The following is a 22,371-nucleotide window of genomic DNA, read 5'->3' as shown; positions in this document are numbered from 1 at the left end:
GGGAGTGCAGGCTCGTCCCTGGAGGTGATGGGTGAAGCTGCAGCAGCAGGAGGGTCATGAAAGAGCAGGGAGCCTCAAAACCGAATTAACCTGCGAGGGGACACAAGTGCTTTTTTTTTTACTGTGTGAGTGCTTGTTCCTTAAACACCATCACATCCCACCAGGAGCCCCTTCCAGCAGGCTGAGGTGCCCGGCCCCCCCGCTGCAGCCAGGCACTGCTCCGAGAGGTGACGGCCTAGAGAGTCCCCAGGGATTCATTACTGGGGTGGGGGGGAAAAGGTAAAGGGTTTGATTTTCATTCTTTGGGACTGTTTTCCCCTCCCTCATCTCCCTCCCACCCCCTCCCTTTTTGCCACATTGTGCTGAGCTTGAATCAGGCCTTCACAAAGGGGATTAGAAGCTGGTTGCTGATAAATAGCAAAGCAGGTTGGAAGCGTGGGAACCAGCCATGGCGCAGCGCGGAGGGACATTCCTGCTCCGGAGGGCCGGGCGGGAGCAAAAGTCCGGGCTAACCCCGGGTCACCCGGGGGACCCAGCGCCTGAGAAGATTTGTTCGGACACTGGCTTTTGTTGTGCACAGTTCCGTGTCAGCCCAGCGTGTCTCTCGCTGCTATTGATGGGGAAGGAAAGCACTATTGTCAGGCGCCCGAGGGCCCCCCTTTCACTCCTGCGCTCTTGGGGTGACGTCAAGGCGGTACGTGGGAACACAACCGGCCAGCCTGGAGTGGGGTGAGCGGTCCTGGCGATGCTCCACGTCTGCTGACCCGCTCGCAAGGCGAGGAGAGATGCTCGAGGGGTCCCTGGGAGCTGAGCACGGGGCCTGGAGCTGTGCTTTCCCCCTTGCAAGCCGTCCTGTCACTGCTGGGACAGCCAGGGCCGGACAGGATGGATGCTCCAGCAGGCAGCTGGGTGGGAACGTGGAGAGTGTTTTTCATCTCAGTCCCGGCACTATCAGTGAAATTTCCCAGAGGGGAGGGGGTGAGACAGGATCGTGCCAAAAATTCATGCCGGGAAATGGCTGCTGGATGAGAGTGTGGCCGCCCAGCCCTGCAAACCCCAAGGGTGTCTGTAGTGTCAGCTCTCGCCCCACCTGGACACCTGCTGATGGGTTAAGCATTCCCTCTTCATCAGGCTCTTATTTTCTGACACAGTTTTAATCTCCACCTGGAGACCCTGGGAGAGGTGGGAGAAGGGCCTGGGGCTGGGGCTGACCCACCCCTTGGTCCAGCTCCTGCTCCAGCCTCTTTTCGGGAAGAGGACAGGCAGGGAATTTCCCCGATGAAGTGCTGCAGGGTGTGCAGTAAAGCTGCCCTGAGCAGCTAAATGAAGTTCAGCTGCTTTGCATCTGGCGCCGAGGCTCGCTGCAGCATCGCAGAGCATCTGGGGACAGGCGGCATGCCAGGGAGGGAGCCTGCTGGGAAAATCCCTCCATCCCGCCTCTGGCTTTTCTCCCTGTGACCTGACAGTGAGGAGCTGCAGGTGACCTTGAACCCTTCAAGCTGCCTGGTCCTGGTCAGCGCTCTGCATGTTTCATCTACCATCTCTCGTCTCGGAAAATGAGCTGATCACCAAGACTGGGACTTACTCCCAGCCCTCGTTTCTCCTCTGAAGCCTGATTTTGCTGCTAAAGGCTCTCCAAGAGCTGAGGCTCCACCACTGCATCCTCCGGGGTCTGTGCAAGGACCACCAGTGTGGCAGTGACTCCAGAGCCCCCGAAAGCTCAAACAAGCCAAAGCCAAACGGTCTAAACAGTCACATCCAAGTGGGACCCACATGCTGTGTCCAGCAGGGAGGCACACAGGGAAGAGCGACAAATATATTTGCTGCCACCAGGTCCTCTGGCTGTGTCCTGCCACTTTGGAAAGAAAAACTAAAGCCCCTGCTATGAGCTGGGATTACCCCAGAGGAATGGGGCAGCCAAGTGGGACAGCAGGAACGTGGCTGCTCTGCCGCCGAGGATGCACGCTGCCCTTCCTGGGAAATGTGTGTGGGCAGCCGGAGAAATATTCCTGGATGTCACTTGGGAGTCTAGGAGCTGGAGGGGCAGTGTAGCTCTGTTAGGGCTGGGCAGTGGCCAAGGTTTTTTTCAAAGAGCCGTGAAAAAAATAGGAGCTGCTTCCGAGAAGCAGGATTTTCAGCACGCGCTGGTCTGGGTCCTTCCTGGTGGGTGGAAGGAGTGAGTTGCCACCTGGCCACATTTGCCTGAAATGTCTCCCTGGCCCCATGTGTGCCTGAGGGCAAGGAGCCACCGCGCTGCGTGCTGTGTGCCACCGCCACGGCTTGCTTGGGCCAAGTGCTGAGTCAGCGCTTGGCAAGCCTGGGGTGTTCCTGGTGAGCCTGGCAGCGTGCATGGTTGTGGGGCAAGGGTGAGGACGGGGGTGAGGATGAGGATGGGGATGGGGATGGATGGGGACAGGGCTGCTTTCCTGCTCTGAGCAGATGGGATGCTTTCAGACACACCACCCTTGGTCAGGTCCCTGCACAAAACCATCCGTGTTGCCGCGGCTCCTCCGGACACCCACCCCACACCCCATCTGCCCACCTCCTCCTCCTCCTCTCCTGTGGGTGCAGAGGCCTGCAGGGCTGGAGGGAGCTGAGGTGGGAAGAGCCTGAGAGAGCCGAGTCCTGCACCTCACAGTGTTGTCCCGCACTACTGGTGCATGGCCGGCTGCGGCACACACCGCAGGCATGGAGGGGCAGCTCCACACCGGGAAGGGGAGCATCCTTCCAGCCTTTGGGTGCTGCAAAGGCATCGCCTGCACCTTCTGTCAGCCCAGCACCCACCCCCCTGCCTTCAAAACCCCGTGGGGCACAGCATCACCCACCCTCAGGCCAGGCTGAGCCCCTCTGGGGTGCTTGGATAAGCCATCAGGCAAACATTATCTCCCACCACAGATCACCCCTGAAGAGCTGCTGAAGGGACCCAGCCGGCTGCTGGCTGCCATGTGATGGGCTGCGGTTGGATTTTTCTGTAGAAAAGAAATAGTCCTGCAACAGGGATGATTATTATTATTATTATTATATTTTATTATTTATTATTATTATTATTCCCAGGCTATCAGGGTCACCAATTTAGCCCTGCCTAATCCAATACAGCTGTTTCCTGTGCTCTCAACAACAGGTCTGACACTCCTGGCCAGTTTATTTAAATAGGTAAGATCCGGATTTCCGGAGCGAAACAAACAGCACCGGCTGCCTGGATTGCTCCAGCCCTGAACCCTCTGCGCCCTGACAGTGCCCCTGCCACCTCTCTGAGCCTTTGGTCCCCTTTGGGGTCCCCTCTGCCACTGTGACAGGGCAGGGATGGCTGGAGAAGGCGTTTGTGGGGGTGCTGCCAGTGGCCAGTTTTATTCCTTTATTCCAGTGCTGGCAGAGGGACAAGGACAATTGTCCTCTTGTCCCAAAAGACCATGTTTCCCTGGCTGGAGTCTGAGGATCAGACTGCTCCTTTCCATCGGTGGGATGCTAAGCCCGTGTGTCCCTCACACAGCTCTGCAAACCCTGGCGCTGTATGTCCCAGGGGAGAAGAAATGCCCTAAGTCAGTCTATCTGCGATGAGTCAGAAGGATAAATAGTAAATGTGAGAAAAGGCCGAGACGGTTGAATCTGACAGGGGAAGGCAGGCTGGGAGCATCAGCTTGTGTTAAGATGGACTGTCAGGTTTTGCTGGGCTGAGGTCTGTGACTTATTTGTGGGGTTAGATTAAATTTGGATGGTTATTAACTTTTTGGTTGCAAAGCAATGCAGTTAGCAACAGGTGCTAATTGCTTCCTTTTAACTGATGTTCAACGTCTGACAGCCAGGAGCAGGCTTGGAAACTGGCTCTGGGAGAGGCCTCGCTGGGACTTGCGAAGGCGCGTGGGGCGAACTCCCGGGGATTTCTGCATGTCCCTGTGTGGGACAAGACAGGTGCACTCTGCGCAGGCACGGGTGCTTCCTTGTGAAGGGGCTGGCTCAGACTGGCAGAACCCCCTCACCCCAACCCCACCACGGGCATGTGCAGCTCGTGGTGGCAGCCCTGTGTGCCGGCAGCCGCAGTGGCCCTGCCTGCAGCCCTCCCTCGGCTCAGAGCCCTCCCTTGCCCGCCAGCCTCGCTGTTCCCACGGCTCGTCCCTTTGGCTCTTGGCAGAAGAGCCGTTTGGTGGTGTGAAAACTCTTTGGTGTTAATTACTGGCTTTTTGGGTGCAGTTTTGGGATGTGGCGATGCTGACGTGTCCTGACACCGGGCGCCCGCGCAGCGCCCGTGCCAGCATTGCCCTCATCCCGCTGCCGCAGCCCCGGCGGTGACGTGCCAGGAAGCTCTAACTCTGGGCTGTAGGATTTGGTTGGGGCTCACTTGGCTCCCCAGGGCGCCACCAGCCGTCCCCAGGCCCGACGGCCCCATCGCTGCTCCCTGGCAGAGCCGGTGCACACAGTGATGCTGCTTGGCATGAGCCCAGCCGCCGCCACGGCCCTTCCAGTGCTGCCGCTGGCCCGGCCCCCACGGGGGGTGCAGCTCCCAGGGACGGCCGGGGTTGGTGCTGACCCGGGGTGCGAGGCTGGGAGCCACGTGCAGCTAACGCCGGCGGGACATGGCTGCATGGGGCAGCTCTCGGCCGCCTCACGTGGAGCCCCAGAGTCAGGGTGCTTCACATAAGCCTGTTGCTTTACCTTTGTTTTTTATTTTTATTTTCCTTTTCCTTTTTCTTTTCCATGTCCTTTCCATTTTTCTTTTTCTTCATTTTCTTTTTCTTCATTGTTTTCTTTTTCTTTTTCTTTGTTTTTCTTTTTCTTTTTCTTTTTCTTTTTCTTTTTCTTTTTCTTTTTCTTTTTCTTTTTCTTTTTCTTTTTCTTTTTCTTTTTCTTTTTCTTTTTCTTTTTCTTTTTCTTTTTCTTTTTCTTTTTTCTTTTTTCCTTTTCCTTTTCCTTTTCCTTTTCCTTTTCCTTTTTCTTTTTTTTCTTTTTCTTCTTCGTTTTCTTTTTCTTTCTATTTTTCTCTTTCTTATTCTCATTCTCTCCCAGCTTTTCACATTATCCAGCTGTGCTCTCTTTGCAGTTCATGCCCATCAGGGACCCTGTTTAATGCTGCTCATAAGGATTCACAGCCCTTCAGCAGTGGTATCACCATGCCCCCATGCCCAGACACCCTGGCCTATGTTGTGATAGTGAAGCCTTGTCGCCTTTATACCAGAACCCAAAGATAAGCCATAGCTGGACCATAAACTGCAGGGTTGGTTGCTGGGATGATGATGAGCTTCCCTGGGCTGGAGGTCGGGCAGGGCGGCTGGGACGGGTCCTTCGGGCTTTAAGGCTGGGAAACCACCTCATCATCCAGGACCGGGAACGCCAGGGTGACACGGACATCTGCCCACTGGGGTATGGGACCCCTCATCCCAGCGGGCTTGTTTTGCATCGGCACAAGTTGACGAAGATGAGCTGAGTTTGAGCAAAAGTGAACAAGAGCAGGTGCAAGCCTGGCATCATTTTATTTGCAGGGAGAACCAGAAGAGATCCTGGTGCCTTTATTTCTCTTCGGGCACCTAGGACCAGCCAGATTTTGGGGGTCCTGAACATTTTGCCAGTGACTGCAGAGGTGACAGAGGTGTCCTCACCCGCTCCCCCCTCCCCACAAGCAGGGCTTGCAGGACAGGCCATGTTACCAGCCATTTGGTCCTGGCAGCGTCGGGCCAAGAGCCGATGCCGGTGTGAGCAGCCGGTGGTGGTGGTGGTGGCGGTGGCGGCTGCCGCGGGAGGGGCGCGATTCGCACCTCCAGGCAGGAGATGAAAGAGCCGCTGGCGCTTGGAGATGAAAGAGCCAGCGGGGCCACGGCGCGGGGCGAGGACGGGAGGTGAGGGGAAGCCCCGAGAGTTGTTTTTCTTCTCATCTCTGCCGCGCAGCGGGATGGCGGCAGCCAGCGCCAGGCTTTCCCAGGGCCGTGGCGGAGCAGGGCCCCGCATCGAGCCCCACGCCGCAGTGCAGTGGTCCCCACCCGGCTCCCGGCTGAGATGCTGAAGATGCGACAGGACCCACTGAGCATCTGTCAGGACATTGCATGGAGGCACGGAGGCTCTGGGGTGTTTGCCAAAGGAGAAGGAGTGCGGGGGGGATGTTCTTGCATGGGGGCAGCTGTGCCACTCCAGGCCCTGCCCGAGACTGTGCTGGCTGCTTGGGGTTGTCCCTGTCACCCAGTGTCAGGTGCCATCACACAGCAGTGACAGACACAGCAGTGACAAAGTCTTCATCTCTGGTTTGCGCGTGGTGAGGCTGGGGACAGGACTCGGTGTCTTGTCTGAGAGTGGCAGGGAAGTGGCAAACCTTGGTGTCCCCAGTCCCCGGGACTCCTGTCCCCAACAAGAGCGTTCCCACGTCACACCATCGCAGTGTGGCATGCGGTGGAAGCCCATTACGACCAGTGCCCTGCCCTGTGCTGTGCCGTGCTGCCATTGCACACTGTGCTCCCTTTCGCTCAGCCCCGGGCTCTCGGGAGGGCTGTGTGTCAGGCTGGGCTTTCAGTGCCTCCTCTGCCATCTCTGCTCAGATTCAGCAGGGCACAGGCAGCACCTATGCAGGTCCCCTTTTATCAGGGGGGGATAACAATCTCTCTTTAGCCTCTCCTTTGCCCAAGACTAAAGCTGGAGGAGCAGGAATCCTAGGGGCAGTCAGAGTCACCATGGGCCGAGCGAGTGTCTCCTGGGCTGCCAGGGATGCTCTGCTTCAGAGCTCCCTGTAATCTGCACTGCTGTGGTTTGTTCCCAATGGCTCATGTAGAGCAGTGAGAGCTGGGCAGTGCTCAGAGAGATGGGCACCCACACCTTTCCCAGAAAGCCTGGGACTTGGAGGTTTGGACTTTAACTTGCCTTGGATTTTGAGGTTGAGCCTAGCAAGCTGCTTCCCCCCAGAGACTCTACCCAGGTATCTGATGAAGGCCCATTTTTCATGTCTAGGTATCATTTTTGTATACAAAAGCCTGTGCAAGGGCCTGGGCTGTTGCTTTGAGGAGCCTCAACCTTGCGGGTACCCGTGGAATGGGGCTGAGCAGGAGAAGCTCCCACCCAGCTTGTCCCTCCAGCTCTCCCTCCCAGGGTGAATACCAAGTCTGCTTGCCCCAGGCTGCTCAGGCAGAGCTCAGAGGGTTTTATCCTCTAGTCCTGGCTCTGTGCATCCCAGAGCTCTGCCAGGCTGCAGGACCTCTTGGCAGGCTGGCGGTGGCCAGAGGCCCCAACTGGCTATGGCCACAAGCAAAGGACAGTGAGGAAAAGGGCACTGAGCCCCCTGACATGGCATGTGGGGACCAGCAAGGCTTCAGGGACCCACAAGGAGTGTTGGATGAGGTTGCTGATGAAGCCAAAGGGGTCTCCAGCTTGGTGTCTGCATAACCCAGACTGCAATGATTCATCACTGCCTGGACTGAACTGAAGAATCCTGGGGGAATCACTTGTTTCAGCTTAAAATGTTGCATTTTATGTTAATTTTCATTGCCTTAGGGTGGCTTGGTTGGTTCTGAACCTCTTTGAAATGATTGGGTTTAGGCAGACCTCAGGGCAGGGGAAGCAGAAAATCTGGACCCGTCCTCTAAACCCATCTCTCCGTTTGTGTCTTCTGGCTGGTCTCCCGGCAGGTCTGGGGCTGCTGCCCACCCCAGGGCCAAGTGTGCTTGCTCAGACATCGTTGCGCATCTCCCACGCTGGACCCGAGTGTGCTGGACGTGTGGAGCTGGGGAGGAGCTCTGGGGAGCCGGGCTGGGCTGACGGCACTGGACAAACCCTCCTGGCTGCTCCTCTCTCACAGCTGCAGCAAGTTTGACAGTGCTCTGCCTGCCCCTCCCTGGAGAGCACCAACCTCTTCAGGACCTGTGGGATTTGGTTGGCACCGGGAAGCCCGAGGACAATGGCCAGGGGGACAAAGGTCCCGACTCAGCTCTGCACCTCTCCTCTGCACCAGCTCTCCCTCCTCCTGCCTCATCCGCCCCAACTGCTGGGTAAGAATCAGTTCTCACCTTGCACAAAACTTAATGCCCATGGCCTTGGCTCGATTTGTGGCTCAAAGGTACTTCTGAACTACAGACAAGTGGTTATAACTCGCCCATGTGCTCATCTCCAGTACATGGACACATGTGCAGAGGTGCTGCCACAGTCTGTGCTGGCGCGCTGGGCAAGCTTTGCCTTCGCTGCCGTGAGTGCCGAGGCACCTGTCAGGCAACAAACTAAACCTGTCTATGGGTTTCCCATCCTGCCTGCCGGACACCAAAAGTGAACCAGAAGTTTTTTGAAACCAACCCAGAAACGCACTGGGAGACAGCCCGTGTTTATCATGCTTCTGCTTCCCCCTGAATTCCAGTCCTCTGACATGTTTAGATCAAACCTGATGACCCAAATCTGACTGCAGTAACTGAGAAGAAAAGTGACCTTCTGAAAAGAGCAGCCCAGGAGAGCAGCCGCGTGTGCTTCAGGCCACCCCGGGCCGCTGCACCCAGCTGCACTGCGGAAAGTAGCAGCCAGACAGCACCGAAATGTTTCACTGGTTTTAATTCAATTACTTTGCAAAACAGCGTGGAGCACCGATGACACCTTCACAGCATCCTACGGCAGCGAAACAACCCTGGAAGCTGTCGCCAGTGGCCTGTGCAGAACAGCTTAGTGGGCTTGGGCCAGGATCTAATAAACATGTACATGCAATGCAAAAACCACCTGCCTCTTTGCAACAGGACCTACTGACAGAGCTGGGGGAGCAGAGGGTCACCTGCCCCTCACCAGAGCACTGGGAATGGGCCAGCTGCTAGTTGGAGGACCTGGAAAAGTCCCCTGGCCCTTAGGGACAGGTGGGTTGTGAAGTCAGGGAAGGAGCTGCCTTCACAGCTGACTGCAGGTGGAGGCAGAGGGGGAAGGAAGCAATAGGGGGAGGGGGGAAAGGAAAAAATTGATCATGCATCCTCCTTCCTCCTGCTTTCCTTGTTAGAAGCATGGACCTGTCAAGGCTACGAGGCAACAAGTGAATCTGGAATTTGTGGGGTCTCGCAGCCAGGCAGGAAGGCAGGGATGTGTCCCCAGGTGTGGGACTCTTCAGACATTCAGCACCCGCTGGGGCCCTGGGTATCTCTCAAGCCCACTTCCCCGAGCTGTCAAAGGTCTCCAGCCGAAAATGGGGCAGAGCAGATATTCTTAAAGTAAAGAAACCGAGAAAACACTTTTCATTTCAGGATCTCTCCTCTAGCCCCTTCTTTATCTCAGCATCAAGCAGCTGCAATGGGCAGAAGTTCAAATTGCCACCCCAGACAGGTCTCATTTAATTAGAAACTGGAGCAAGAAGGATTTAAACCCAACTGTTCATCTTCTTGGGCGATGTCTGCCAATGACTGGGGCAGGGAGATGTGGTTTATGGTGATGCACATCCCATCCCAGCTGCTGCTTATTTCCTGGGGAGGCCACTGCCTGCTGTGCTCAGTGCTCTTAAAATCAGGCTGCTCTAGATGCTGACCTGGGGCCCCAGGTGTTGTGCAGAGGGGTTTTTCCATGGCCCGGTGACACTTTCCCAGCCTCACTTGCTACCTTTCAGGGTAGCCTGAAGAGGCGTGGGAGTTTCAGATCTCGCAAATCCCAACATGCTTTGGTCAGTGGTGTGGGAAGAATCAGCCTGAGCCTGCAAGCTGCTTAGGGGGAGCCTGGGGTGAGCTGCGGCGGCTGCAGTGGCTGGAGGGTCTGCTGGCCCAGGGACCCCTGTCTAGAGGGCAGCCATGGCAGCATGTCGTGATGAGGAAGGGCTCCCTGCAGCATAAACCTCAGGGGAGGGAACCCCCCCTCGCACCCCTACCCACAGCCCCATCCATCCCTCCCCAGGGGAGAGAGGCAAGGGGGACTGCAGCCATCTCAGAATCTGGAAGAAGGTCCCCTTGCCTTGGGGGGCTTCCCCTGCTCCACTCCACTGGGGCTGCCTGCCTGGCTGGCCCCCCACTCACGGAGCCCCTTCCTCCCCCCGGAGCATCCACCGGGGCTGGGCAGGGTCTGCGCAGAGCCGGCGGGGACGGCTGGCCCCAGAGCCCCCGCTAAGTGCTTGTGGGGTTAGGTTTTTTTCCACTCCTGGGAACCAAGCGTCAGCTTTTGTTGGCGAACAGACCGTAGCTTTCATGTGAAAAGGTTAGTACAGTATGTTAGTTCCTAATGAGGGGATAATAGAGTCTGATTCTCACACCCCGGGGACTGCGAGGTGACAGCAGCACGGGAGAAGGGTATTTAACACCTTCACCCTGGGAACCTTTTCCCTTTGCATCCAGAGTCCCAGGGCCTTGCCAAGAGCAGGGAGGAGGAGGAGGATCACGGTGCAGCACCTTTGTCCCCACTTCCCTCTCGTGCCCCAATCCCATCCCATCGGCACACGCATCCTTGTGGTGGGGGCAGCCGGCGGGAGAGCCTGGGAAACAGTCGGCTAATAAATCAGGATCGGGCCCCCCATCACCAGCTCCCCAGCTGTGGGCACCATGGGGAGGCTGTGGGTCACGATGCCTGGCAGGGATGGGGTCTTGGGGCCGGGTGTGCGGGGTGTGGGGGTGAACCCCCTTGGCGTGTGCGCTGCCCAGAGGATGGGTGCTCTCAGTCTCTGTCCCCATGGCTGTCAGCTCCCTCACTGCCTCACAACTGTGTCTGTGCCAGGACTGGGGCTCATGGTGCCACCCGGGGAACCCTCAGTGACCCAGGATTTTGGGGTGGACATGTCCCACAAAGCCCTGACAGTGCAGCACAGCCCAGGTGCTGTGCAGGGAGGATGTAAGGGCCCCGCTGCCCTAACTTGCTTTTCCTAGAAAAATCAAGATTCCTTCCTAAATCCAGCCTCCCACCCCATCCTGCTGCCGTGGCTTAGGAGGGGGACAAGTCCTGTGAGCACTTGGGATCTGGAGACAGCCCCACGCGTGGCTGTGGCCCTCTCCGGGGCTGCCAGCCATTCACAGCCACATGCCATCCCAGGGCGGGTACCAGATACAGGTTGGTGTTGCCTTTTTCTTGGGGGTAAGAGTGTCCAGTGAGGACAACCCAGACACCAGGGTGAGGTTTCACAGGGATGATCACCTGCCTGGCAGCAGGAACCGCAGTGCCGGTGGTGGCTGGAGGTACAGAGCCTCGCCAGTTTGGGACAGGAGCGTCCCCGAGGAACATGCTGCTGCTTTTCTAACTGTGGGGGCCTTGGATTAAACCCCCAGATGCTGTATTTATTGAGGAAGTTCAATTCAGACTGCCTGTGTGGGGAGCTGGAATGTCCTCAGATCAGGAGAGACCAGTTTTGCCAAATTCCGTCCCCACGGGATGCCAAATTACAAGTGTCATCATCTGGGCTGTCACTCCACTCGGAGCCTTTAAGGGCATGACACCTTCCCACTACTTAGCAATCTTAGAAATGGCAGATTTTTGTAGTAACCCTTTCCTGGGTGACCTGTTTCTTACGCTGAGGTTGCACATGGGAAACCACCAGCTTGCAAGTCCCCAGCAAGATGGAGCTGCCTGTCCTTGGTTTGCTGCTCCTGCTGGGTCGTGCTCAGGTGGGATGACGGATGCTGCAAAACAGCAGCTGAGCTCCATCCGTGCCAGCACCTTGGCACTACCATGGCCCCTCCACGAGCCTGGGTCAGAGATCAGAGCATCAGCGGTGGGGTTTTTTGGGAGGTATAGTCTGTGCCCGCTAGAAACACCATGCTGAGGAATTACTGCAACTAATGGTCAAAGTCTGTGTTCAATAATGTGGGGAGGGCTGGCTCCTGTGGCGCCCACCAGGCTCTGCCAGCTCGCCATCGCCATGGGCATCCCGGTGATCCGCAGGGGAGTCTTCAAGCCGCCTTGCCCCTGTCTGCTGACTTACACCCATCCTTGCTCCCGACAGCGCCTGGCTTCGTTGCTCAGTTCTTTTGTGCTCTTTTCTTTCTCCTTCATTCCTTAAAATACCAGGATGCCAATTCCAGCCTCACTGTGTTTTCTGACAGCATCACTTGAAGGGTGTGTGCTTTGGTTCCCGCGTCTCGGTTTGCGGTGACACGAAGCCAGTGGCAATGCCTCCCTGTCCTCCCCAGTGGTGCACCGTTCCACAGGCGCGCTGAGCGAGTGGCAAACCCCTCTTAGGGGATTGGGGCCAGGCTCCGGGCTGCTCATGGGGACAGGCTGTCCTCTGCTCCCCAGAAAACCAGAGGAGATCAAAGGGTGGGACTTTGGAAGGAGATGGGCTTTGGGTAGGATCTTTCTGCAGGAACCTCTGCATCCCCAGGCTGATCATCTCCCCCAGCCTGCTGAGCTTTGGAGATTTCCAGGTCAATTGAAAGTGTGGGAGCATCTCTGCTTCCCTGGGGGGAACAGGAAAGGGGCCCAAGCCGAATATTGCCTGCCCAAATGTGGAAAAGGCTAAGGAAGGTGGGATGGGGGAGGTTGGGAAAGCAGTTACTTAAGACCAACCAAAATGTCACAACAAGGTGTGATGATGGTCATTGCCTATGGCTCGGCATCGCAAAGCACACGAAGAATGAGAATCCAACATTTTGCTTATCCATTGGGTTATTTTTAAATGTCCAAACCTCTGGAGTGGGGGAGCCGAACTGTGGTCCAGGCCTGGGGAAGGGAACCAGCAGCCCCAGGGACTGGCCATGAGAGTGATTAAGTTTGGGAAAAATTTGCTTTACTGAAATAGGAGCTCTGAGGACCAAAAACCTACCAGGTCTGATGACAGAGCTTGTGGGCTGTGCTATAGGGCTGCCGTAAGGCATGACGTTAAATATTTGTAGGACAGTGGGTTGGAGAGGTACTGACCTTGCCTAAGGTGCTGCACAGACACATATGGGCAAGGCAGAGTCATGATCCCTCTTCATCAGTGGGAAATTTCTGTGTCATAAAGGCTGGATTTGGGGCTATCATGGAGCAGCTATTGCCTGGCTCTCTTTTGTACCAGCTTGATGTGGGTGCAGATGCTGCCTCTTGCTTGCCCAGGCCATGCTCCCGCGGCTGCTGCCCTGGTAGGCACAGGGACTCCCAGGGCCCATGGTGGGGAGCAGGGAGAATTGCCAGCGACTGCCAGAGGTGGCATTGCCCACGGTGTGCCTGGCTGCACGGCCCCTTCTCAGGCTGCTCCAGCCCAGACCCATCCTCCGGACAGGAGGGCAGTGAGTGGACCCCTTGCTGGCCTGAAGGTGGGCGGATGGGAGCTGGTTTCCCACCCTGGTACGTGGGTTTGCACCATCCTTGGGCCCAAGGGGCATCTTTCTGGGTCAACCTGCACAAGCCTGTTTGCACCGAAGGAGATGTTTTCCAGCTGAGATAGCCTGGGTCTGAGAAGCAGACATTCCCTCGCTCGAGTGTGCTGAAATGTTTAATTAGAGTTTAACAGCAGCCTGGGAAAAAGGTGTCTTGTCATATTTCTGGGCTGCGTTTTGTTGTTGAACTGCGAGCCCTGTATGAGCACAGCCGAGGGAGACCTGCTGCACAATGAGCTCTTTATGTGCCTCTCCCCGCGGCTCGCCCCGACCCTGAACTTTCCCATTAGCTGTTGGCACGGTGCCCTCACGCATGTGCCCGGGAGGGAGCCGGCGCTGCTCTGCGCCCGGCAGCCAGGACAGTACAGGAATGGGAGTGCACAGCAACGCACTGGCTTTTCCTCTGGTTTTCGGATTGGTGTGGCAGGAGAGGGAACAGTGTGGGGTGTCCAGAGGAGAGGATATCCCACCAGCTGCACTTGGATGTTCAGATGAGCCCAAGGCGCCCCGCTCTGAAGAAGGCTCCTGTGTGTGGCCATAAGGACGCAATGTGACGGCCGTGCAAGTGGCAGGATGCTGGGGTTCAGCAGGATGGCAAATGGGGACACAACATTTGCCTGTGAGGGACCCTCCCTCACCCAAGTGTTTCTGAAAATGCTGCCCACATAGATCAAAGATTTCATTTCTCAGACCCCAGCGGAATTCAGACCTTGGTCCCATCCCTCTGCCCCCACACTGGGAAGGAAAGATGCAGGACAGGATCCTCAGCCCTCTCCATCACCCCCTGGGCACCCAGGTGGACCCTGGGGAGCACGGCTGCCGTCCTGAGGGAGTTGGGGAGGAATGTGAGGAATGGAGCACACACCTTCCTCACCCGACTTCACTTCCACAAATAGCCCATCAGCATTTTCCACTTGCAGGTGTTTTTTTCTGCAGGGTGAAATTAAAGTTTTGCCACCACTTGCCTGATGATGTGCTGTTCATCAGTAAAAGAGCAAACCCAGGTTTAGTGGGGTTGGATTGCTCCTCTTACCAGCTGTCCCAGCTTTCTTTCCTCCAGTTGGCCACTGAAACAGTAGAGAACAAATCCCTTGGGTCCAGCAAAAGCCTAAAAAAATGCCACACGTTTATGTGTATATCATTACCCGTTTTTACCTTTTTTTTGGTGTGACACAAACATGCAATGCTCTAGATAGCTCCCGGGGTCCCATGCTGCAGAGAAGACATGGAGATGTTGGGGCCCCCCTGGAACACGCCTGTGACCTCACATGTCACCAATATGCTGGGGTCATGTTAACATGTCTGGGAGGTGTCGGGCTGGGAATGCAGGAATAGGTGCACAAGGTCTCCCGGGGTTTCTCGTTGCTCCAGCAGCAGCAGATCTTCCCCTGGTCTGCTCCTGGGGGCTTTCCTCTTGTAGATCCCAGTTAGCAGCTTGCACAGCTTCTTTCTGAGACTGTTTTTGGGAGATCCTTTTGGAGAAGCCCTGCAAGAGCTGGTGTTTTCCCTCGAGATGAGATGCACATGGTTGTTCTCAAAGGAGATGGTGCTTCTCTGTGCTGGAAATGCTGGCAGAGCCCAGCCATGCAGCTTCACGCTCTGCTCCCCCATGGGGTGAGCTGCACCACTCAAACCAACCATTGCATCAGATGGTGAGAGCCTTCCAAAGGTGCTTGGCACCAGCCTGGTCCTCACCAAAATCCCTGCTTTTTGCACTCTTGATCTACCAAAGGTTTCTCAGTAAGTTTGGGGCCCCTGCAGCAGCACATGGCCTGTGCACCTTTGCTCACAGTGTGTCCTACTGCTGTATCTGTCCAGCTTCGGTCCCAGAGGTCCCTGACAGGGGTTGTCTAGAGAGAAGGATGCTGGCAGGATGGATTGGAATGTGGTCTTGGGTGTTAAAGTTGCTCCCTATTGCCTGTATCTCCCTTCGTCCTGCTCCGGACGTGCAGGCAGCGCGGGCAGAGGCTGACGCCTTTGCTGTGATGATGCCATGGAGGAGCTGTGAGGACCTCCTGCTCCTCCTCCAAGCGCGGTGACAGGGATGAACTGCAGCAGGGACCATCCCAGACTGCCTGAGATGATTGTGCAGAGGGACTGACTATCACCAAATTCACTGGTAGAATATGCCGTTTCCATGGTGACGTCCTGGTGGAGCCGTACGACCAGCAGCACCATGGTCCCCTCCATTGCTGCTCCATCTGTCAGGAAGCTTCCCCAGCCCTGGTGGCCCTGTGAGATGAGCAGGATCTGCACCAAGAACAACTTTATGTCCAACAGCCTTGACCTGTGTTTGAGCTAACACAGGTGAGAGTATGGGATTTTTATACTCTCCGTGACGATGAGGACAAGTCTCAACTCACAGCAGGGAGGATTCAGGTTAGATCTTGAGCTGTGAGAAGAGCAAAGCCTGGGGAGGCTGGGCACCTGCATCAGCAGAGGCTGTTAGGAATGGCGGATGGCTCACGGGTAGATCAACTCCTGACTTGGGGCCTCTGGTGATGTGGTAGCCCTCCAAATCTGGAACATCTGGGTGGCTGCTGCCTCATGAAGAGGTGGGCACCTGAGCAGTGCTGAGCTCTCTCTGGGCTGAGGCCAAGGAAAGAAAGCCTGAGGGTCTGCAGGGCTGTCAGAGAGCAGCCCTGATGCCACAGTGAGGAACAGCTGGGCCTGAGACATAGCTTCTGTGTTTTTCCCACTGCTGATGGCCCAGCCCCAGGCTAGGGACCCACATGGGGTGGAGCTGCCCATGATGTGGAATGAACCTACAAGAGCACCCACCACCCTGGGGTGCATTTCAGCACCACTTGCATGATCTGGCCCTCATGAGCTGCAGCCCTTCCATGCTGGCAGGTGTTTGCTGATGGGCTCTCCGCAACCATCTCCCCAGCATCCTGGAGGCTGAACCTAGAGGTTCAAAAGGGCTGGTGTCTTCTCTTGGAGGGGCTTTGGGAGTCACAGGGCTGCTGGCCAGGACAGGGTCAGGGTGATCAGTGCTGGAGGTGGGTCCTCTGAGCAGGAGTGAGGAGAGGAGCTGCTGCGTGTTTCTTCTTGCCAGTGAGTGGAAGTGAAACATCACCGGGAGAGACCCAGGGGACAGCACAGTGACAGTGGCACCTGGGAAGTAAGGCAACCTTTGGAGAGGTGAATCCACCTGAGCCCCCAGAGATTTACATGCGATGGAGAGCGTGTTCTGACTTCATCGTTACAGTAATGGCAACAACTGCATTTGCAAAGGCAAATATTTGCTCCGTCTCCACACCCCAGCACCGCAGAGCCCGCAAGGAGCATCCCCGGCACCAGGGTGGAGTGCACAGTGTCCCTCCTGTCCCGCCTGGGCATGGTGGCCAAGCAAAACAAAGGGGAAACAAGGTCCCCTCACTCTGCTCTGCCCCTGAAGATCCCCCCCAGCAGCACCCTGGCCCTGGGCCATGGCAGACTCTGCTCAAGATGGGGTCACGGTTTCCTTTTCCACCAAGCAGCTCCACCCTCCATGGTGCTGGGTACCATGGGCATGCAGGCAGGGTCCTGCTGGCTGCCCACAACAGGCCGCTGCCACCAGGTGCTGAGATGTGAGGATAAGCTCAGTGGGTGTGCAAAGTGCTCAGCCCCATAGGAGGGGCAGCATCCAGCCCGAGAGCATCCCAGCTTGGAGGCTGGAGCCTGAACACAGAGCTGCCACGGGAGCCCCAGCTCCAGCGAGCACCCCAGGGAGGGTGGGAGCACCCTGGGAGGGTGGGAGCCCCCCGGGGAGGGTGGCTGCTGCTGGCGCAGTGGCTATATGAGAGCGAGAAGCCACATCCACTGGGCCAGGCTGTGGCACACCGAGGCAGCTGCCAGCTCCTGGCACACCTGCACTGAGTTGCTGTGCAAACAAACCTGCTGCACCACGGGGACCTGCAGGCAGGGGTTGCCCATGCCCTCTGAGCTCTCCTCCTTTTCACAGAATCATAGAATGGTTTGGGCTGGAAGGGACCTTAAAGATCATCTATTTCCAACCCCCCTGCCATGGGCAGGGACACCTGCCAACCTGGCCTTGAACACTTCCTTCTCACCGGCTGCCTGCATGCTGCCTGCAGCCCTGCCCACTGCCCGCTGCCCCAGGGCTGCTGGCTGCCCCATGGGAGCCCTCCTGACACCCCCAGAGGTGTTGGGTGGTGACCCAGTGTCTGGCCATGTTGTGACACGTGTTGCCTCACATGCAGCAGTCCCCCTGCCCGTCTGGTGACAGCCAGCATGCCCAGGAGGGGACAGACTGGGTTCGGGGGTTAAACTCCCGGGGGGAGAGGCCCAGGGGGGACTCTGGGTGCGAGGGCTGCATGCTCCCTGCCAGCCCTGCAGCATGTGCCGAGTCACAGCTCATTCCTAGAGCCCTCCTTGGCCAAGCAAGGACTGTGCAGCCCTTTTGTACCCTGTCAGGGTAGCAACTGGCCTTCACGCCCAGCTCCTTCCCTACCTCCTTTGTGCCCAGGGGGTAACGGTTTTTGGAGCAGTCCCACGCTCACAGGAGCCACCCCAAGGTGGTGCCAGTCCCTGAGGCTCTCACCAGGCCCTAGCTTGCCCAAAGAGGTCAGGATAAATCTGTGTCCCCTGTTTTGGGGATACCATCTCCCCTCTGAGTGGCGAAGGCCCAGCTGGGGAGCCACGTGCCATCCTCCAGTGCCAGCAGTGCAGTCAGCCCCACTGGGGAGGCTGGAGGCTGCAGGGACCCCCAGCAGAAGCAGCACGACAGCATCCTGCTAGGAACAGCATCACCATCTCAATGGGCTCGGGGTCCTGGGTGCACAATCTTGTACCAAACACGTCCAGGGTATGACCTGTCAAACGTCACACAGAGCTGAGGTGCAGGATGGAAACCTCCACTGTCAGCAGGAACCCTGCAGGAGGTTATTTCCCCGCCATACCCAGCATCGCTCCTTCCCCTTCTGTTCTGCAAAATGTCAAATCTTCTTTCAGCCATTTTTCATCTGCCTGGGGGTGTGTTTGTCGCTGCACGAGCCCCACAGGGCTGCAGCTCGAGACTGGAGCTGGTCTGTCTGGTGCGTGGGATTGGGGAGCCCTGGGCTGGGGGGTCTCCACTGAGATGCTGCCAGAGCTTTGCTCCTTTTCTCATCACTGCCACTGGGTGTGACGGAAATGGGTTTGCTCACAGGCTGTCTGCTCAGCGTAGCTTTTTGATGTAGGGCTGAGCAGAAGCACAGGGCACAGGTTTAGGTTTGCTCTTGTGGGGCTGCTGGAAGGCTGCTCCCTGCTCAACTGCTCCCCAGAAGTCAAAAAAAAAAATGTTGTAAACCCTTTGGTTGGGGGAAAAGAGAATGAATCAAAAGGACTGAATGAGTTTTGCTAAATCCAGGAGGAGAAGGCTGTTAGGAGTGACAATGGGACTTGTAAGGGGGCTGAAAGGAGAAGTGACTTCTCTGTGGGGTGGCTGGTGACGAGCTCTAAGAAGGGTTATGTAAGGAAATGATCTTGGCACTGGGATGCAGGGTGGGCATTGGCAGGGCAAGAGAGCCTGGAGAGAATACGTGAGTGAGAAGTGAATGAACTGGAGAGCATCTAGCTAGAAATGCCTCCTAAGGCGGAAAGGCAGAGCACGAGGGAAATGGGAAGACAGGGATGAGCTTGGTGTTGAATGTATGTGGAAGTGGTTGGAGTGGGGGTGATTGGTGTGGGGGTGATGGGAGTGGGGTGAGCAGATTGGAGGTGATGGGAGTGGGGCTGATGGGCATGGGGCTGGTCAGAGTGGGGTGACCAGGCTGGAGGTGGATGGTGTGGAGGTGATGAGACCAGATGGTGGTGGGAAGGGGGTGAGCAGGCTGGAGGTGACTGGTGTGGAGGTGGTGGGAATGGGGTGACCAGGTTGGACATGGTAGGAGTGGGGAGAATAGGGAGTAGAAGACAAAGTCTCTGTCATGGGGTTGGTGCTGCCCAGGCGAGAGGAGCAGCCTCTCTGCAGGGGACCCACCAAAGCACGGGCAGGAGCGAAGCGGAGTGGTGCTGAGCCAGCAAATGCCTGGAGCCTCCTAGGTCCTCCGGGAGCTTCCTTCGCGCGCTGCCGAGGATGCCGCTGCCCTTTCAGCATCTTCATCTCAGAGTGAGGAGGAGGAGCTGACCCCATCAGTTCAGCTGGGCACAGGGTCCTGCCATCCACGATCCTGCCCTGGTAGGGAAGGGGCCACCTCAGGGAGGGAGCCCCCGCTCTGCCGCCACGTGGGTTGTGCACCCGTGGACAGCGATGGGCCACGCAAGCACCAGGCCTGGTTGGGTTCCTCCTGGGCTTGGTGGCCAGTAACACACAAACTGAGATGCAAAGTGCGTCCCTCGTCAGGCTGCTGGCGAGCTGCCCGAGGGGCCCCGTGGTATTGTGAATGTGGTATCTCTGCCTTAGGAGCTTTTCTCTCTTTTCTAAAGGCTGGCTTTGGATGTCGGGGGTCCAGGGCTCGTCTCACGCATGTCCGGGGCTGTTGCACCGCAGCTGATATTTACAGGCTCACGTCTGGCAGCGCCGGGAGCCTGAACCGGTTGCCAGACCTCGTTAAGTGCCGAAATCGGCATGTGTGGGACCCCAGGGCAGCTTTTACTGCTTCACGCGTCGGGACCAGCCAGACGCCTCTGCCTGTGACCTGAGCCCAAAAACCTCTGCCTGCCCTGCGCAGGCGTCCTGTGCTGCTCCCTGACAGGTATTTGGGGAATCCGGGGCCCCGTGTGCCGCCGGTGGAGGGGCACAGGCTGGAGAGCCGACGTGGGGTGCTGGGAGCCCAGCTGCAGTGCTCCGAGGGCTCGCAAGTGTGTCAAAGCAGAAAAATGTGCTGGGAACAGCCTTGCCCTCCCTCTCTTTGGCTCCTCCTGCACACGCTGCGAGAGGCCAAGTCCTGGTGCAGGCAGGGAGTGCTGCCTCCTCGCCAGGCTGCCCCGCCAGGGTAGGCAGGGAGGTATTTGAAGGGTGCTGAGAACTGTTTGGCTTGTGGCAGGCAGAGCTCAGGCTGGCGGGGAGCCCTGCCTGCTCCCCCGAGCTGCGTTCCATGGCACGGGGCTGGGAGGACAGATCCAGCTCAGCCCACTGGAAGGCTGAGGCTTGTCCCCGGGGTGGGGAGAGCACGGCAAGCAGGTCTGGGGGCAGTCTGCGGTACCAGGGCTGGAGGGAATTGAAATCCTCAGGTGCAGGAAAGTCCCCACAGTTCACAGCGAGGAGCGTGACGGTGGTTTTGATTTTAGCAGAGTTTAAGCTTCTGCTTCAAAATGAAAGTATCCAGCCCTCCCAGCTGCAGGCAACACAATTTCCCCGGCAAGTCCCAACTGCCACCACACAGCCGAGGGGCCGAATCCAGCACCCATGGCTGTCTGCAGTGTAGGGGACCAGCCACTGGACCATGCTGGAGCTGGTTTATCGACTCGGGCTTTCCCTACTTCAACCAATTCATCCCACAGCCCAAGGGTTTGCCTGCCGGGGTGTGCTGCCTGGGAGGGACAGACGGGCGTCCTGCGGGTGGGATCTGGGGAGGTGAGAAGGTGCGTCCATGGATGTTTCCCCAACGCCCCACGTTTGCGGTGGGGTGGCCGGGCAGACCCGTGCTGGCCCATGGGCGGGTGCTGTGAGCAGTTTGTTACCTCTGTAAAATACCGTGTTCCCTTCCTTGAGCTGGCAGCCACGCTGCTTCCCTGGCGGGCACCTGCCCAGCCCCAGGGAGCTGGGCTGGCAGCACAGCCTGGCTCTGCTGCCCTTTGAGCCCAGCCTGAGGGTGACCCCAGCCTGGCAGTGAGCTCCTGCCCTAAAGTGAGGCCCTCTTGGGGATAAACCCCACCTGGGGATAAGCCCAGCCTGGCCGTGAGCCCCACTGGGGGTTGAGCCAAGCATCGGGGTGAGCCCCACTGGGGGTGAGCTCAGCCTGGGGGTAAACCCAGCCTGGCAGTGAGCCCAGCATGGGACTGAGCTCTGTCTGGGGGTGAGCGCAGCCTGGGGGCTAATCTCAGGATGGGGGCTAATCCCAGCCTGGGGTCTAATCCCATCCTCGGATCTAATCTCAGCCGAGCTGCTGAGCCCAGCTTGGGTGCTGAGCCCAGCTGAGTTAAACCAGGGTGCTGAGCCCAGCCTGGGGCTGAGCCCTGCCAAATCCAGACTGGAGGAGAGCTGCTGTGCCTTGCTCCGTCCATCCCTGCGGGGTAGGTGACAGCCCAGCGGGGCTGCGGGACGCACGCCCAGGATTAGGGGGTTTCCCCCCAAACCCGCTATGTCGGAGGCAGCCCAGGCCCCGGCCCCGGCCGCAGCGGGCAGCGGTGCAGGCAGCAGGGTGGGCAGGGTGGGCAGGGTGGGCAGGCATCCTCCCCGGCTGCCCGGAGCCCTGGGAAAGGGGGCACCGCGCCCCGGGCAGCCGCAGTCTCATAAAGCCCAGCTTGTTGTGCAGGCTGGGAGCGCTGGGCTGAGCCTCCCCTGCCCCTCCTCCAGCCCGTTCCCAGCCTATTCTACCTTATGTGTAGGAACTGGTTTTTCTTCCTGGGCTATTGTTTCCGCTGGATTGGTTAGATTGCTCCAGGCCTTGCTCAGATTTCCTTTCTCACGCTTTTTTTTTTTTTTTTTTTTTTTTATATTCCCGTTTTCTGCTGCAGCTTCTATTCTCGCCCCAATGAAAGCAGCAGGCGCTGCCGGGCAGGATGGGGGGGTCTTGCCTCCTCCCAGCTTTGCCCCGATGCTCGCTGTGATTGCCCAGGATGAGGGGCATGTTCCCGTGCTGGGGAGCCTGCTCTTGGGTTGGTAAAGGCAGCCTCTGCCCTGGACAACCTGGAGGCTACACAAGCTTCTCAGGCTCGAGCTGCTCAAGTTTCCATTTTTCTGCAGCTATGTCCACTAAATCAATTTTTTTGCTTTAGGAAATAAAAAGCGATGGGTCTGGTGCAGCCCTACAGTCAGGCACGGCTCCCCCAGAGCACCGGCTGGGCTGTGAGCTGCAGGGTGGGACTGCAGGGGTTACCCCCAGGTGCTGAGCACCCTACCCCATGGCACGGATTTAAGGCCAGGTTTGAGAAGGGACATCTGGCCGCTGCCCTGGGGGGTGCGAGAGGGCTGCTCTGTGTCTGTGGGGGGTTAGTTGTGATGACACCCCAACCTCAGTGCAGCTGGAGGAGAGGGGAGCCTGGCCTGCAGAGAGCGGTGCCCAGAGGACGTGGCTCTGCTCCTCAG

At 57.6% G+C, this 22,371-nt stretch overlaps 1 protein-coding gene across 8 annotated transcripts in view; it reads left to right on the top strand.

The window, feature by feature from the left end:
- EXD3 (exonuclease 3'-5' domain containing 3) overlaps positions 1-22,371 on the top strand; it is a 301,498-nt gene that overhangs the window by 259,649 nt on the left and 19,478 nt on the right. For 6 of the 8 annotated variants that reach the window (XM_074891170.1, XM_074891171.1, XM_074891165.1 and 3 more), the window contains one exon: positions 7,599-8,520. The exons of the other annotated variants lie outside the window; for them this stretch is intronic. In XM_074891170.1, coding sequence (XP_074747271.1) covers positions 7,599-8,036 — 438 coding nt within the window. In that variant the 3' untranslated portion in view covers positions 8,037-8,520. Of the gene's footprint in view, positions 1-7,598; positions 8,521-22,371 lie in introns of those variants that run through there. 8 annotated transcript variants of the gene reach the window in all.

The sequence above is a fragment of the Strix uralensis genome, chromosome 21 (assembly GCF_047716275.1).
Source record: "Strix uralensis isolate ZFMK-TIS-50842 chromosome 21, bStrUra1, whole genome shotgun sequence".
Lineage (NCBI taxonomy): Eukaryota > Metazoa > Chordata > Aves > Strigiformes > Strigidae > Strix > Strix uralensis.
Note: the sequence above shows the minus strand (reverse complement) of the source record. Positions and strands in the feature narration are given on the sequence as shown.